This window comes from Montipora capricornis, chromosome 6, assembly GCF_036669925.1.
Source record: "Montipora capricornis isolate CH-2021 chromosome 6, ASM3666992v2, whole genome shotgun sequence".
NCBI classification, from domain to species: Eukaryota; Metazoa; Cnidaria; class Anthozoa; order Scleractinia; family Acroporidae; genus Montipora; species Montipora capricornis.
Genome location: NC_090888.1, coordinates 27,297,144 through 27,314,643, shown reverse-complemented (window position 1 = coordinate 27,314,643; position 17,500 = coordinate 27,297,144). Strand labels below are relative to the sequence as shown.

Sequence of the window (17,500 nt, the reverse complement as noted above, 5' to 3'; positions counted from 1 at the left end):
ACACCCCTGTATATATTAAGAATCTACTCAACGTCAAAGATACTACTTATAACCTACGAGGCCAACATCTTCTCAATGTCCCCAGGGTTAATACCACAACCTATGGCCTACATTCTTTCCGTTATTTTGCTTCTAAACTCTGGAACTCGTTACCTAACTCACTTAGAACCGCTCCTACGACCAATGCATTTAAACTAGCTGTAAATCAAATTAAATTTGATCGTGATTGTTGTCCTTTTTGTAATTTAGCTTAACTTTATATCTTATTTATTGTACATTATTGTACATTATTACATACATGTGAATATGTATTTATTTATTATGTACAATAATTCTTAGTCTATTTAGTTTATTTTATATATTATTTTATTTCTTCGAAGATATTAGCATAATTGGTTGCTATCTGTAATTCGAAGTCAAATAAAGGTTCTTACTTACTTACTTACTTACTTACTTAGATAATTTTCTAAGAACTTCATCCGATGCACCGTTGACTTTTCTAAAGTCGATTAACCCAATCAGCCGCCATGTCCAATGTTGCACTCCCCTTGTAAATAATCAATAAACTTAAACAACAGGCTTGGAGAACACAGGCTAAAATCCATTACTTTGAAATTTAATTCCTCCTCCTCTTCGCAGCAAAACATGAGAAATTTCAAGCAGCTATTGACAATCTGCTGAGCCGGATGTTCTCTCTTGTAAGCGCCGTCACTTCCAACAAGCCAAGTTGTAAATTGCTCGCCAATTTGACTGGAAGACGAAAAGGACGGTATCGATCTAGCGCCGGGTTTTGAACACGTAGGCGATACATCATCAACAACGGTACTCGAGGCCCACGATTTCGTTGGCACTTTTGAAGAGTTAGCGGCAGTCCTCAAGTCTACGCTTGGTTTTCGTCGAAATAACAGAGCCAACTATGCTTGTTGTTGTTGTTGTTTTTTTTTTTTTTGTAATTTTTTATTTTTTTGCTACATTTTGTAAATAATATGTTACAATTTTATGCCTAACGCTTAACGATATCTTACAATGAACTATTACAATACATCACTTACAATACATAATTACAATAAACTAAATACAATATAATACTTACAATAAACTTACTTACAATACGTTAAATACAATAAACTACTTTCGTAGTTTAATTAGTTTAATTAGATTGGATATATTACAAGCCGCTAAAGAAACAAACGAAAATTTACTCGCCTATTAACTTACGTGTATTTTGATATTCTTTCCACCACCATCTCTTCCTAGGTCAATACTTCGACAAGTTTTCTCCATTTAATAAAATGTTGTGAAAGCTTATTTTTTTCTCTGGCAATTTGGAGTTCAATTCTATAAATCAATTTAATCCGAGCGATAAAACCCTGAGCCGTTGGTAGACTATTCTGACACTTTTTAGAATAAATATAATATTTTCCTAGTAATAATAAATGATTTATTAAAGTAAATTGTCTTTTATGTCGAACTTCCCAAAAATTATGTCCCACTCCTTCAATGTTTCAATATAAATATCATTGTCTTTAAGCCAGGATAAAACATGTTTCCAATATTCAGAGGATATTTTGCAGGAAAAGAGTAAATGCTCGATGGATTCTGCTGTTTCTTGACAAAAGGTGCAACTAGGGGAGGCAGCTAGGCCAAAACGATAAAGAATTTCGTTTGTATAGACAATGCAATTCAAGATTTTGTATTGAAACTCCCTAGTCTTCGATTCCAAAGTTGAACGGAAAGGTAAAGAGTAAACTTTATCCCATTCCACATTTATATCAGGGTATTTATCTGTTAGTTTTCTTTTTGCAGTGGGTTAGGGTTAGGGTTAGACGTGTCAGGGTCAGACGTGCTTCCTACACCAGCATTGGCTTTGAAATCCTTCATGTTCGCACAGTTGAATCGGGCAATGGTACAAACTGTCGGTGAAGACGTTTTGTTTTAGGCAATGCGCCATCGATATTAGACCACTCAATCTTGTTTGCTTTACTCATTTATTCTTAGTGAGAGGAAATGATTGCATTTAAAAGAGCGCCTTTGTTTGTCTCATTCAACAAAGGCCGATATTATAACAACGGAACTAACCAATCGGAACCAGCAAGAGAAGTGTCGTGCACGTTTGAATTTGACGCAACACGCCCATAAATCACTATTCATAAAATGTTTTGGATTATTATCATTGCAAGTACTCCTTCATTGCACGCATTACTAGGACATACATATTATTGAGGTTATAAGCACGATCCAACGGTTCCTTAATCTAACAGGAAAGGAAATAACAGCTAAAAAGAGAACAATTTTTCCTTAGGAACAGCTGAGAAAAGACCAGAAAATGAGCAATAAAAGCAAAGCGCAACACGAAATCACACATTGATGAACGAACGTTCATCCTGTCGTAAAACGAAACGATAAAGACTTTTGGCAACTCACGAGTAGGAACAAATGCTCTTCAAATAATGACAAAGGATTAACACGTTTTTGGTACATTTTGATTTTAAATCACAGATAAAGGACCAATTTGTTCCGCTCGTGATTCGGAACTCGAAACAATTGGTTCCACTTTAACACTAAAGGAACATTTTGTTCCGTATTTTTATAAAAACACGTTCCCATGTTATCAAAAGGAACACAATTTTAGGAACAATAGTTCTCAAATCATCCATTTAAGGTCCAATTTGTTCCGCTCGGAATTCGGAACTCGGAACAAGTGGTTCCACTTTAACACTAAAGGACCATTTTGTTCCGTATTTTGATAAAAAACAGGTTCCCATGTTATCAAAAGGAACACATTTTTAGGAACAATAGTTCTTAAACCGCACCTGTTCCGCTCGGAATCCGGAACTCGCAACTCGGAACAATTGGTTCCCATGTGATAGAAAGAAACACATTTTTAGGAACAATGGTTCTCAACTCATCCATTAAGGTCCAATTTGTTCCGCTCGGAATTCGGAACTCGGAACAATTGGTTCCCATGTGATAGAAAGGAACATAATTTTTAGAAACAATGGTTCTCAAATCATCCATTAAGGTCCAATTTGTTCTCCTCGGGATTAGGAATTCGGAACAATTGGTTCCCTTTTTAACAATAAAGAACCATTTTGTTCCGTATCTTTATAAAAGCACGTTCCCGTGTCATCAAAAGGAACACATTTTTAGGAATAATGGTTCCCAAATCATCCATTAAGGACCAATTTGTTCCGCTCGGGATTCGGAACTCGGAACGATTGGTTCCCCTTTTAGCAATAAAGGGCCATTTCGTTCCCAAGTAGTAGGAAAGTTCGTTCCGATTTCATCAAAAGGAGCACAAAAAGGAGGAACAATCTGTTCTCGCTTTTCAAGAGGGCACCGTTCCAGAATCAAGAAAAGGAACGCCTCTGAAAAACAAAATGTGCTCAAACACATCGTTATTTAAAAAGAGAGAGGCCAAAAAGCACTAAAAGATCACTTTGTAGAACAAAATCGAATACCGAAATTTTGCTGACGAAATAGAACACTCAATTGAAAAGAGGAAACAAAATTGAAATTTGGGAAATGTTATAGAGCGAAAGACTAGTTGGATATGGAAATAAAAGGTGTCCTTTACGGGTATTAGAGGTCATTCCAGTAACATCCCTCAAATTTATTATTAAAGCATGTGAATAAAAGCAGATGAAATTGTGAACTGAAGGGCGCCTTATGCAAGCGGTATGCATTTCTTAATTTCTTGTGGCAGAGAGCGCATGATACCAAGTGCACTTATTGTGATTCATACTTCATGTTCTGTTTCATCTTATCAACCTACCTTTCAACATTTTCACGGCCACTGTCGTTTTCTGACGCATTCCTCGGAGACCCACGGCTGATCCCTTGGCAACTTGACCAAAAGCACCTTTTCCAATAATTTTTTCAACGGTCACAAGATCTCTAGAAATCTCCCAGGAGCGTTTGGAGGGAAAAGTGGAAAGTTGTGCGTGTTCCCGCGACTGTGAGATAGTTGTCGAGGCCGGCCTTTGGAAGTCAAGTTTTCCCATTTCTACTGCAGTCTAATGAAAGAAGTTTTCATTGTCTTAAGGAGTTGCTGTAAGAAGCATTTTTTAAACAGAGACGGGAAGTGATAGAAGGAGAAAAAGATGCATCCTGATTCTAAGTACATACGTTTCCTTTCTCATCCTCTTCAGATGGCTCCTCATTTGTCCTTAAACAAGCAAATGAAAGAAAGAAAGAAAGAAATAAGCAGAGAAAATTATCTATAGAAACAAGTTAGGCATGCGCAGTTCGACAGAGGGAATGAGAACCAAAACTGAAGATCCACTGAAGCCTTAAATTAACAAAATAATTTTGAACTTGAAATAAATTTAGTAGAATCAATAGAATGCTTCAGTGAATCGCATATTGTGTGGAGTAAAATAGTTTATATGGAACAACTTAAATCCCTGTTACCATGCTGTCAAGGCAATCGCCGCATTACAATCGCGGAAGAGGAAACAAAAGCCTGCAACATGTCTGGGCCTAAACTATTTTTTGTATTTCATGTGGCATACATTTCATCCTGTGATTGGTAGTTGACTTAATGAATTATTAATAAGTTTTAGGAGGGAATATCCGAAACTGCGTTTTGTTGAATATCCTTTACCTCTGGCCACTGCTATATCTTAGTGTATTTACATGTATGACACAAAGCGAGTACTAAGCACAGGGACATTTAGATCAACAATCCGTACAACAGGTTTAGGATGTTGACATATTTCTGTCGTTAGGATATCCTCAACATCCTCGCTTGTCTCCTGTCCACCTTGCGATAAGCATCCATGATCTAAATTCATTGTGCTGCAACTAATTTTTCGTGAAGTAGAGTACAACAGCAGCAAAATTTACATAATTGGTCTTTTTCTGTGTGTGTGGGGGAAGGGGGTTGTGGGGGTTGGGGTGGTGGGGAGCTGCTTACCTTTTCTTTCTTTTCTTCCCTTCAGATACTAGAAAGAAAATCATATCAAACATATTGATCACAGCATTTCTCTGCAAAGAGCAAAGCTTCCATCCTTTCGAATGCTAATAGCAAATTCAAGAAATTATATAATAATAAACAACGAAAACACTTAATAGTTGCCACAAAGAAGGCAATTTGGTATTTGAGTTATCTACGCACATAGGGCAATTAAAATTACATTAAAACTGGGTTTGTCACCAGGTGAGTACATTTAAAAATATTTGAAAAAATACAAACTAGGTTACACTGGTGGTTTAAAAGATGATATACGACATTCCTTGCGCTGATTGTAGCAAGAGCTACGTCGGCGAAAAGCAAAGAAAATTCTCAACAAGAAAAGGCGAGCACCAGAAGGCTGTCGCACGGAGACAATGCAAAAAATCAGCACTTGCAGACCACGTGACAAATACCAATCACGATATCGCATGGGATGAGGCCACAATTCTCAGGACTAATAGTAATTGGCACCAAAGGAAGATTTTGGAAGCTTGGGAGATTAATTGCGCGAGAGACCCGCTCAACCGAGATGACGGGGCGTTACTCCCCAAGGAGTATTTGCACTTGACCCTCGCAAACAAGAAAAAATGACTTATCTCGAATTTTTAATCAGCGTCTTGCTTATATCTGTGCTTTTGTGTGGTTTTTTCTTTCACTTCCCCTGAATAAGGTCCTTGTTTGTGACCGAAACGTTGGGAACATTTTTTATTGTAATATATCATCTTTTAAACCACCAGTGTAACCTAGTTTGCATTTTTTCAAATATTTTTTTAAATTGCATTCTTTTGTTTCTTCAAAAACGGAAAAAGAACGGTGGCTGTTAAGCAAGGGAGCGGAGACAAGTCCATGAACAACCGCTAAAGTAGCAAATTAAAGAATCATTTATTTATTTTGTTTTCCACTCGCATGTTTCCAGCGTATAGAGTGTTTTGACGTGACGTCACAACAGCCATGTTGGTGTCTCTAAACAAAGGAACGGCGGCCATGTTGATGCCCCAACTAATCCTCTGTGAATTGAGCTCTATTATCATGCAAAATGTTTCTTTTGTTTTGGTGTAAAAACAAGGTTGCTGGTCACTTGAGTGAAAATATTCTATTTGAGCCGGACAATAAATAAAAAAAAACAATTAGCAAATTAACAAATGTATAAACGAATACTTCCGTAAACAGAAAGGAAAAAAAAAAGGGTTGGCTCAAAACATGACAAACACGCACACGAGCTATAACCGTTTACGTTTTTGTTCATTTGAGTTGTGCGGCAGTAAGAAAACACTACCTAAGGTAGCGAAGCCATCAAATTTTGAAAATCTACGTCGTTTATTTTTTTCGTATACGTTTTGTGAAATTAATAAAACGGACGCTTGTTCCCTAATCAAACTAACCAAAAATCACTCATGTCTGAAAGGCAAGTAATTAGATGCAAGCCAAATTCAGTTGATATCCAACACGAAGTGTCCTTTTAAGTGGAAGCATTTCCTACCTATTTCTAACAATGAGGTTAGGGTAAAGGTCAGCGTTGTATTACGGTTAGGTTAGGTCAGGGTAAATCCAGCAGCTTATCCTTTCTTCAGTTTATGCTTATGTGAAGAGCTGGATTTTGGGGGACACTTTGTGACGTTAATTGTCTGTATTCTGATTACGAGTCATCTTGAAGCTGGGTAAAAGAGGAAAGGGACACTTGGTGACGCTTATTGAAATGGACCTTCAATCACCTTTCCTGCGAAGCCAAATGACATAGATAACAAGGCTAATGATCACTGCAACCAGGATGCAACTGGCGGTGACAGCGACAAGAATAGTCCTGTTAAATAGCGTTCGAGCCGACCGATCTGAAACTAAAAAAAAGGGGTAAATAAGTAGACAAATAGACTTACTCTTGTTCATCCATAAACTCTTTCAATTTCGTATTGTAAAATACAAGGTTCCTAGTAATTCCATGGCTTGAAAGACCTCCTGATTCCAAGAGGAGATTTTTAAAGTGCTACTACGATAAAAAATCATGAAAAAAAATCACTCTTTGTGCAGAATACTCGAAATGCCAGATTTTATGCAATCATTTCAGGAGAAGAAGTACAAGTATCAATTTTCTTGGGCAATTATTATAAATTAACGGTCCGCTATTACTTGGCGTGGTGTTGAAAGATAAGCTATCTGGGAGCTGGATCGAGGAGAAAGTGACGTCATTTACTATGCACTGTGTGAATGCGGCTTAATTAGTATGTTGAAAACATATTTGACAAACTCTCGTGCTGCATACTAGTAAAGCCGCATTTACACACTGTTAAGCTTTTCATTTTTAAGTGAGTGAACGACGTCACTATCTCTTCGATCCTAATCGGTTGGAGCCGCAGCAAGTAATAGCGGCGTTAAATGAAAAACAGAGGAATTTGAACGACACCCATTCAATATTTTCGGAGATTATATTTTCAATTTTGGGATTCATTACAGGCATGTGTACAGTTTGTGACATCATCAATTTTTAAGCAAAAACTTCAATATCTCGGAAACGAGAGATATTCCAAAATAGAAAACACCATTCTACATCATTTTTAAAGTTCTTTAAAAAAAGCAAAATATAGTTTTTACTTCATAGCCAATTCAAGGCCGGACGGCAAAAGAAATAAATAAATAAAAAAGGGTGGCATAAGTTCAATAAAGCCTGTTCTAATGACGAAGGGAAAAGTGAAGCAACAGTTTCTTTTAACTTTTCATTTTAATTTAGTTTCTTGTTCTGTCTGATTTCTTAGTGCCTGTGTAGCTGAACTGTCCCAGAGGTAGAACGATTAGAAGCCTTAAATTGTTTCCAAGCACAAGACGGGGGTCATCAATCTCACTCCTTGGTTAAGTTTAAAACACAACATGAAGATTAGAGCAACGAGCTGAAATAAATAAAAGAAACTTCTTGCAACGAGGCGGTTACCTGAAGAAGGAATGCCTGTTATATAGATAATTTGAAACTCGTCTTTCTCGGAAGCCATAATGGATTTAGTGTTTACTGTGAAAGGCCCGAATTTTCCATTATCCACAGCTGCTTTCAAAATTGATATTGCGTGGTCGGTAGAGACGCTTTGCTTAAATATCAAAACAAACTTCACAATAACACTGCCTGGTCTGAAAGAAGAACGAAATTTTAACAGTGGGTTAATGTACAGATAAATAAAGGAAACGAACCGGCAAAATGACAGTATCAAGAACAAATCGAAAGTTTTGCACAACTGCATGAAATTAAAATATTTTCATCAGATTATTTTACTTACGTAAAATCTAAAACATGAATTCTTTGAAAAGTGCTGTCCGTTTGAAATGCTTCTTTTACCTTAAAAACAAAACGGTAACATAAATTAGACAGATGGTGTTTTTACAACTGTAAAATATAATACATGAAAGATATTATGCATCGTCAACTGGGGACTCGAAAAAATCCGTGATCCAGTACGGATACTCTAACCACTGAGCTACTGGAGACTCTGTGGTGAGTAAGGGTGAACTGTGGGTATAGACTAAGACTGTATCACGCAGTCGCATAATCCAATTTTTCGATAACCATATATGACTCTTAACTGCATCGCCCAGTCACATTAAGGCATATCAGAGATGCAACCAACCAACCACCTAAGCGAGTAAAGTGAGAAATACATAAAAGATATACTGCGTGATGCAGTTAGCGAGGTGTTGTAGTCTATACCCACATTTCACACACTTCACTGAGTCTCCAGTAGCTCAGTGGTCAGAGCATCCATACGGGATCACGGAAATGATCCAGCCAACTACCTAAGTGAGTAAAGTGAGAAATACATAAAAGATATACTGCGTGATGCAGTTAGCGAGGTGTTGTAGTCTATACCCTCATTTCACACACTTCACTGAATCTCCAGTAGCTCAGTGGTCAGAGCATCCATACTGGATCATTGAGGGTCGTGGGTTCAAATCCCATCTGACGATGCATAATATATTTTATTGATTTCTAACTTTACTAGCTTGGTTGTTGGTTGGTTGCATCGCCGATATTCGCGATGCAGTTAAAGTCGTACTATGATGAAAAGGTCACTTCCTTTTTTTTTCTTCAGGCTTTGAAGGTGTGTTCTTTTAACACCTGCCTGCCAAAATTTTGATCTTTAATTTTTATTCAAAGGCTGTTTACTTTGAGTGTAAGTTTTGGACTTCACGGTCCGCCATTATTCACTTTCAAAACTGACCGACTGTACCTCAGAGGATTGAATTTAGCAACAAGTGACGTCATTCACTCAATAACTTAAAATTTCAGCCCGTAAACGCAATTTACATTGTATGCAAAACACGAGTTTAAAAATCTGACAGCCCGAAACTCCCGTGCTGCATTCAATTCAGTCGCGTACAAAAACATCGCATTCTTTAAACTAGTGAGTCTTTGTCATCTTCTCCTCGAGCCAGCTCTCTGAGGATTTTAAAGTTAGTAATGGTGGGCCACTAAATGGAAAAATTCCCGTTAAAATAAGCAAGTGTCCTTTTGAAATGAAGGCTTAAAACGTGGGCACTTAATGCTTACTTACCATAGTTTTGAAATCCAAAGGAAAAAAAATATGATTTCTTGATCATAGTACCCCTCTAAGAGTCACATCTGGACTTGGACTATCTGACTGCGTGATGCAGTCGTAGTCTATACCCACATTTCACCCTTGCTCACCAGTGAGTCTCCAGTAGCTCAGTGGGTAGAACAGCCGCACTTGATCACGAAAAGTCGTGAGTTCAAATCCCATCTGGGACTCGGTTTTTCCGAGTTCTCATTTGACGATGCATAATATCTTACGTGTATTTCTCACTTTACTCTCTCGGGTAAAATATAACAATGTGCGACCAGGCTTGTGACATGCATGTCCAACACTCACTAAGTGAAACGACCCGAATACACGATCTGTCGACCCGAAAAATGCATTTCATTAGATAAAATCGTCGTACAGCTGTCCCCACGAATCGATCTATCCGTACGATTCGTGAAACGCTTTTACGACCCATGTCGATTCGAGTATTGCATGTTATAGTGCAGTAGGTCGCTCATTTTTATGTGGAAACTACCCGAAGACACGATCTGTCAACAAGAAAAATGCAGCTCAAATGATAACTTGAGCTATCATTTGTATGCTGATGACTCACAGCTATACTTGTCTTTCCAACCAACCGTACTGGGTGATAGGGATCTAGCGGTGTGTAACATCGAGAGCTGTGTGAATGAAATTAATCATTGGATGATGTTTAATCGCCTTAAATTAAATAAAGACAAGACTGAATTATTGGTGATCTCCGCTTAACATCTTCCAGGACCACTCCTTCACGAAATTTCAGTTGCTGGTGAAACTATTCACTCCGTGCATAAGGCAAGAAATATCGGCACTATGTTCGATAGCCATTTTTGCTTTAATGATCATGTTATTAACATTTGCAAATCTTCGTTTTATCACCTACGAAATATCAGCTATATCAGGAAGTATCTTTCAGCGACCACTACTGAATTGCTCGTTCATATGTTTGTATCTTGGAAGTTGGATTACTGTAATTCTCTTTTGTATGGCCTACCATCCTACACTATAAAAAAGTTACAACACGTCCAGAATGCTGCGGCGCGCCCCGTCACACTTACAACAAAGCATGATCACATTACGTCTTTTCTTTTTAATCTTCACTGGCTTCCCGTTAATCAACGTATTATTTTTAAGATTTTGCTTATAACCTACAAGGCACTTAACAATTTGGCACCGTCGTACATTTGTGATTTGCTTACAGTGTACATCTTACACTCCATCACTCCAGCTTTTTAGAAAAGCTTTTTATAATTAATTTTAGCTGTTTTAAGTGTTTTGTAAGGCGCCTTTGAACAGTAGGATACCGGCGCGGTATAATTCTTTTATTATCATTATTATTATTATTATTATTATTATTATTATTATTATTATTATTATTATTAAATGTATGATACTGTGGGATATGATCATACAGTGTGACCATGTTATCGCGGTCAGAAGACCTGACATTGTTGTTGTTGAAAAGGAGAGTGAAAAGATTGATACAAGTAAGTGCCAAGATTTGAAGTGGGAGATTGGAAAACTATGGGGTACCAGACAGCGGGAAGTGGTACCAGTAGTTGTTGGTACACTCGGAGCAGTAAGCAAAAGGTTGGATAAATGGCTTGATAAGATGGGGATTACCATTCGGAAGGGATTGCTACAGAAAACAGCTTTGTTGGAATAGCAAGGATTTTAAGGAGGATGTTGGAAAGGTGAAGTAGAAGGAAAGACTCAAGGGACCTTTGGCCATTGGATATGGCTCGCTTCCTTGATGTAATGTCGGTATAACATCCACCAGAGCTAAAGCATTAAGATAATAATAATAATAATAATAATAATAATAATAATAATAATAATAATAATAATAATAATAATAATAATAATCGCGACAAGTATGGCGGACGTATTTTTTTAGTCTTAGCTAAAAGATTCGTCAGTGGAAAGTGAGCCAACTCTAGAGCATCAAAGCGCTTACAGAAAGTATATAGTATGCTTAGCTGCTTGTTTGACAAGTTGTTCAAACGAGTTGGTGTCTCTGGGCGGGAAATAACTTTGAACAAATTCTTCAACAAAAACAGTTTCATAATTGTAAGTCGAATCAATGGCGAACGGTTCACAGACTGGAAGAAAAAACGGGAGAGTGAAATGGACGGAGGAGATGACAAGTGTCTTGTTGGAGTGCAAGAGAAAAGCTGTTGAGCTCACTAGTTCTGATAACCCTCCGCTTCAAGATAACAGAAGGAAAAAGGGTTACATGTGTTTGATGAAGGAGTTGGGGGAGGAGCGAGGATATGAAGGCCTTGGATTGACAGCGCAAAATTTACGGGATCAAGCTGCCAGAACAGAAAAAACTCTCGGCAATGTAACACTGACGATGGCTGGTAATGTTAGAACAAGGAATAGTGGAAAAAGGGAACAAGTTGTGGTTGAAAGTTATTTATTGGAGGCAGATTGTAGTAAGAACTCGGAATTTGAGACGAATTTACATATTGTAGAAAGAACTGAAAGTGGAGATATGCAAATAACAGAAGAGGATAGTGTGATTGTGGAAACAACAACAATCGATGACAAAGAGCGTGAGTTATTGGAGTCAGCTAGTAGCATTTTTTTGTCTATTAGTAATACGCAAGGTGATTTCACTGAGAGTCATGTTGACACCCGCACAAAAGAAAGGCCAACAATGAGCGGTTTAAAAAGCATAAACAAGGTCATAACTACGCTAATTAGCCAAAGTGAGTTATCCCCAGGGGTGAACCCATTCCAATATTTGTGGATCGCGAATTGTGTTCTGTATTCTTTGATCGTTGCCTTTCTTTTGTTTAAAGGATGGAAGAAAAACACTCCAGGCCATTCTAACAACTCGCGGAAAGCAACACCGAAATGGAAGGTAGTTTATGGGGAAAAAGTTATGGAAACAAGGAAAAAAATCTCAATTGCAAAGGCAGAAATGGAGAGAATAAAAGAAAATCGAAAGCTCACAAAAAGAGGTCGTAAGAACAGGGCCTTTTTAGAAAAGGAATGTAGAAAAATCTCGGTGCCTGAGCTCGTAAGTTACATAGATAAAACCAAGATGCTATTGCGTAAGTTGAAGAGAGGTTTTTGTAAGAAAAAGGTTATGGAGGAATCGAGGGTGCTGAACCGGCAATTCCAAGAGGACCCCGGAAGAGTGTATGATGGTTTTAATTGCATGTCAAAGAACATTGGTAATCAAACAAGTGAACGACCAAAATATAAGACTCGCACCGACACAAGTGAGGAAAACAAACAAAGGTTTGAAAACATTGACGAGGCAAGTGGATACTGGAAAGAGGTGTGGGAGACAGAGGGGACTGGTGACAAATCAGCGATATGGCTACAGGAAGTCAAGAGAGCAATAGATGGGTGTGTCCCTCCCCCAGATGAGGGGGAATGGGGCCTAACGGATGATGAAACAGTTAAGATCATTGGAAAGAAGAGAAACTGGAGCGCTCCTGGTCCAGACAAACTGGCAAACTATTGGTGGAAGAAAGCTGAGGTGTTGCATAATGGTGTCACAGCAAGCTTTAAGACAATTTCGATGGCCCAGACTGATTTTCCTATCTGGTTTGCGGGGGGCAAAACATCGCTGATCCCCAAACCGGGAGAATTTTCAAGTAGCAACCAAAGGCCGATAACATGCCTCAACACAGTTTACAAATGGTTTACTGCATGTCTGTTGGTTCCAATGGATGAGCACCTGGAGGAACATGGTTTAATGGAGGCTGAGCAGAGGGGAGCTAAGAAGGGGTGCAGTGGCACAATGGATAATTTGTTGATCGACAAAATGGTCACACAAGACTGTCATCGTGGTAAAAGGAACCTGAGTATGGCGTGGGTAGACGTCACAAAGGCATATGACTCCGTTGATCATGATTGGCTCTGCGAAATGATGGAACAACACCGATTCCCGAGATGATTGGAAAGGGTGGTTAGAAAGCTTTGCAGCACGTGGAACACCAAGATTGTTACCACATCAAAGTTAGGCAAGGAAATATCAGAGACTATCCAATTTAAACGAGGTCTTCCCCAAGGAGACTTGCTATGCCAGAGGCTTTTTACCATCTGCCTAAACCCCATCGCATGGTCACTTAAGGCGACAGAGGGGTATAGATTGTCTAAGCCACTGAGCACTAAGGTGACGGACCTTCTCTACATTGACGATCTTAAGATCTATGCAGCGTCGGAGAAGAAGTTGAATACCGTCCTTAGATCAACCAGAGGTAAGATGCAAGACATAGGGCTTCAGTGGAACCCTAAGAAGTGCTCAGTCGTGCATGTTAAGAGGGGTGTAAAAGTGGAAGATGCGGAAGGAGGTAAGTTTGATGAGTCATCAGTCATACAGTGTTTGAAAGAAGGTAAGCAGTACAAATTTCTTGGATTACTGGAAACATCGAGACAAGAAGATCAATTGGCCTTTAAGGTTGCCTCAGAGGAGTATTTAAAGAGACTCTCTGTTATATGGTCCAGCCCTCTTTCAGATTACCATCGAGTGGTAGCTTCAAACCAGTATGCCCTGCCTGTTCTGAGTTATTTAATGTGGACCCAGCACCTGCCAGTCACTGACCTTCAACAAATCGATCGAGAAGCACGCAAGATCGTGGTCAGCAATGGTGGTAAACATCCTTTGGGTTCAACCGCATTGTGCTATCGATCGCGGGATCAGGGCGGGCGAGGCCTGAGATCGGTGGGGGAGGAGTATAAGGCCATCAAGATCAAAGGCGCACTTAAACTGTTCAAAAACACTGATCCGACAATGGAGCTTGTTCGGAAGTTCGAAGAACGTTCAGGTGTGCTAGGCAATAGCTCACTCATCAAGGAGGCGACAAAATTTAGTAGAGATCTTGGATTAGAGCTATCTCTTACATACCCTACCCCAAAGTGCTGCACGGAGGAAGGTGAAGTAGTGAAAGAGTCAAACATCAAGCAAAAGCTAAGAGGCGCACAGCAGAAGAAATTATCAGCAGGTATCAGGCCAAGCTTGGCAGGGAAAGTTGATAGCTTCTCGATGGGAGGAAGAACAAGAAGGCTCTGGTACAGGGGATGTCCGACAATCCCATAGCTTTAGTTGGCTGTGGCAATGGAGGACATGCCCGACATATGTTATCGCTGGCGTGTTTGAGCTGTACGAACAGTTACTTCCCACCCGAGTGTACCAGAGTAAGAAGACAAGAACGGGGCAGACCAGATTATGTGCCGTTTATGTTGCAAGGCAGCTGAGACGGTGGCCCACGTATTGGCTGGTTGCTCTGCGCTTGCGCAGTCCAAATATCTGCAACGGCGACACCGCGGCAAAATGAGTGCGCATGCTCCGCTTCGAACACATTTGATTCATTTGATTCGAGCTTTTCAGCTCTTTGTTTTTGAGTTTATTCGGCGGTGAAGGAAAAATTTTATTGGACCTTTTGATGATCGCTCAACATGGACTTGACAGAAAAACTAAACAGTAGTTCCGAGTTGTTTCCAACGAGAAAGTCAAAAGAGGTAAGCTTATTTTAGGCATGAAATATTTATTTGTTTATGTCGTTTCCATGGAAGTTATCTTTGCCAAACCATGTTTGCTCGTGTTTCGGTCACACTGTTGAAGACCTAAAAGTTGTAAATTTTAAACTGATAACATTTTTCGTTTACTGTTTTTCGCCTAAGGGCAATTCCTCTAAAAACGCGGAGGGTTCTGAGAAAACAGAAGTTTTAACCTCTGACATGTGATACGAGAGCCATGGATTTTTCTGTGACCTGGCTCTCCACAGCAAGAGCAATGGTTTGTATGGTAGATGGTGATGCTCTTTCTTTTCCAGCTCTGTGTTGCTTTGCAGGACACACCAGGTTGTGGTATGATTAAATTTAATTGATCTCTAGATTTCTGTTGATTTCATTGTCCCAGTCATCTGACCTGAAGAAATCTTGTGGAAAGTGTTGATATCTGGCTGGCTGTCATTTTGACTGTCATTACTTTCAAGATGTGAGCAACTGTTTTTTATCTGCATTGTTAGACAAACCCTCTTATTAAGGGAGTCAGTTAAGTTGTTTAGTTTTTTTATAAAGGGATCTTTACAAATAGGGCACAGATTTCCATGTTTTTTTCAAGTATCTTAAGTGACATCTGTGCATGAAAATGACCAAGTGATAATAATATTATTGTTTTACTTTGATCAGTTTCCTGTTGTTTCTTAAACATGTCATTTATTCTTATTCCAGTGCTTAAGTCTAAAACTCTTCCTGGTGTGTGTGTGCTGATCTGGTCAAACCATGCATGGCAAGCAACATTCCACATAATTTGTCAGAGATTGTGATGAGGATTTCAGCGTTGAATATTTTATTGGTTTTGTGATGAAAAAAGCCAGGGTTGTTATTTATCTCTCATTTTTTCCTGCATGAGATCCTGCTTGATGACAACAGTATTACTGCAAATTAAACATCACAGATGTGAGCATGTCAGTGATTAATACAAGATGGTTTCCAAACAGCTCTTCAAAATTGTCTAGAAAAGGGACGATAATTATTTACTTGCCACACCTTCTAAGTCAATGTTTAAACAAGCAAATATAATTTGGTTTTTTAATTCCAAAAAACTGTCTTACTTTCATTAATACAGCTGTATGTTATTCTAGTCTTTCTCTTGCTGAGCAATCAGCATGGGTTTGGATATTAACTTCTGAGAATGCTCCTACTTGTAATAGTCTTAATGAATATACGGTACTTACAACAATAAAATTAGAGAGATATTTGAGTTACTGTATATTGTGTTTTGTGGTAACACATACCATAGTAGTTGTTGTGGTTGTTGTTGTTGTTGAAAAGGAATCAGATAGAGTCATTGTGGGTCCAGATAGAGCCATTGTGGGTCTATCATTGGGTAGTGAAACTGGATCAGTTGTGCATAATAAAATGTTAGAGTATGAAGCAGAATGCCTCTAGTCTTGCTGAATGTATGATTACATTCCTCTCTCAGTATCTTTACACACAGTGCAAAATTTAGGCTGGATTTTTGCTGGTGCAATGCATGCAAAAGTAAAATCAGTATTTTCCAAACACATGCAGGTGAATGGTTTCTTATTTCATTATCATGATTCTCATGTCTCCTCACCCTCATCCCAGCAAGGCTCTACAAGGTGATCGACAAAGCTGGAGAAAAAAATTACAGTTACCAGCCAGCTGCAGGAAAAATACTGGAAAAATATTTTCAACGATGGACCACTACCAAACTCCAAGTAAAAGGGAAACATCAAGTAGCGTTGGAGTCAAATTTATACTTAGTTTCAAAACTTTTTTGCGATCCTCTCTTAAAATTAAGACTTATTTTCTTTATTTTATTGCCTCGCTCTTGTAAAAGTAACTAGTGTTGTAAAATATGAGAATGGAGGGCAGGTAAGTGACTTATCCAAGTTGCCGAATGAGTGGGATGCGGGCATGAAAAGAGCTTAAGCTTATTCCTCACTTTCAAATGATTCCAATGAAACAAACAGACGATTTCCTCATTCAACAGGAGCAACATAAGCCATCTTCGCAGAAGGAATTATCATTCTGCCCTTGCAAAGATGTTTACCCGGCGTTTTCCTTCTCAGTGCACAGTTTTCCCCCCAGAGGTTTACCAACGCAGAGACCATCCCGACTAATACCATTACGAACTTCGTCCTTTTGCTCTAGCGCTCGAATGCAAGGTAAAATTCTCCTGGTTTGAACTATAGTTTTTTGGTTTGAAAAGACACACGGAAGATTAGTCTTTCAGGAAGCTCTCTTCAAAATTTAAACCTTATCAAAGTAGTGTTGTCCTTATCATCGCAAAATGAAAACAAACACAGAGAATTTAAATTGCCGCCATTTTGCCGCGCTGTTGTTTCTATCGCAATTTAATTGGTACCAGTCCCTCGCGCGTGGAGACGATTCGCGCGTGGCTCAAGCCTGCGCACTCATTTTGCCGCGGTGTCTGCAACGGCATAATGCGGTGTTGAAAGTATTTTTTTTTTTAGATGTTGTACAGCCTAGACCT

General features: G+C 38.8%; 2 protein-coding genes and 1 long non-coding RNA gene across 3 annotated transcripts in view; 1 reads left to right on the top strand and 2 right to left on the bottom strand.

The window, feature by feature from the left end:
* The window catches only part of LOC138051886 (ephrin type-A receptor 4-like), a 172,213-nt gene that overhangs the window by 81,003 nt on the left and 73,710 nt on the right, over nt 1-17,500 (bottom strand). The window lies entirely within an intron of this gene.
* Nucleotides 1-17,500, bottom strand: part of LOC138051887 (fibroblast growth factor receptor 3-like) — a 51,786-nt gene that overhangs the window by 20,249 nt on the left and 14,037 nt on the right. The window contains exons 2-7 of the mRNA XM_068898181.1: nt 8,215-8,273; nt 7,878-8,068; nt 6,670-6,792; nt 4,919-4,946; nt 4,129-4,168; nt 3,776-4,016 (exon numbers count right to left, since the gene is read on the bottom strand). Of these exons, the coding sequence (XP_068754282.1) occupies nt 3,776-4,016; nt 4,129-4,168; nt 4,919-4,946; nt 6,670-6,792; nt 7,878-8,068; nt 8,215-8,273 (682 nt within the window). The remainder of the gene's footprint in view (nt 1-3,775; nt 4,017-4,128; nt 4,169-4,918; nt 4,947-6,669; nt 6,793-7,877; nt 8,069-8,214; nt 8,274-17,500) is intronic.
* LOC138051888 (uncharacterized) lies at nt 14,944-16,516 on the top strand. Its single transcript, XR_011132936.1, has 3 exons — nt 14,944-14,994; nt 15,395-15,472; nt 15,709-16,516. It is a non-coding gene; the product is annotated as an uncharacterized lncRNA (long non-coding RNA).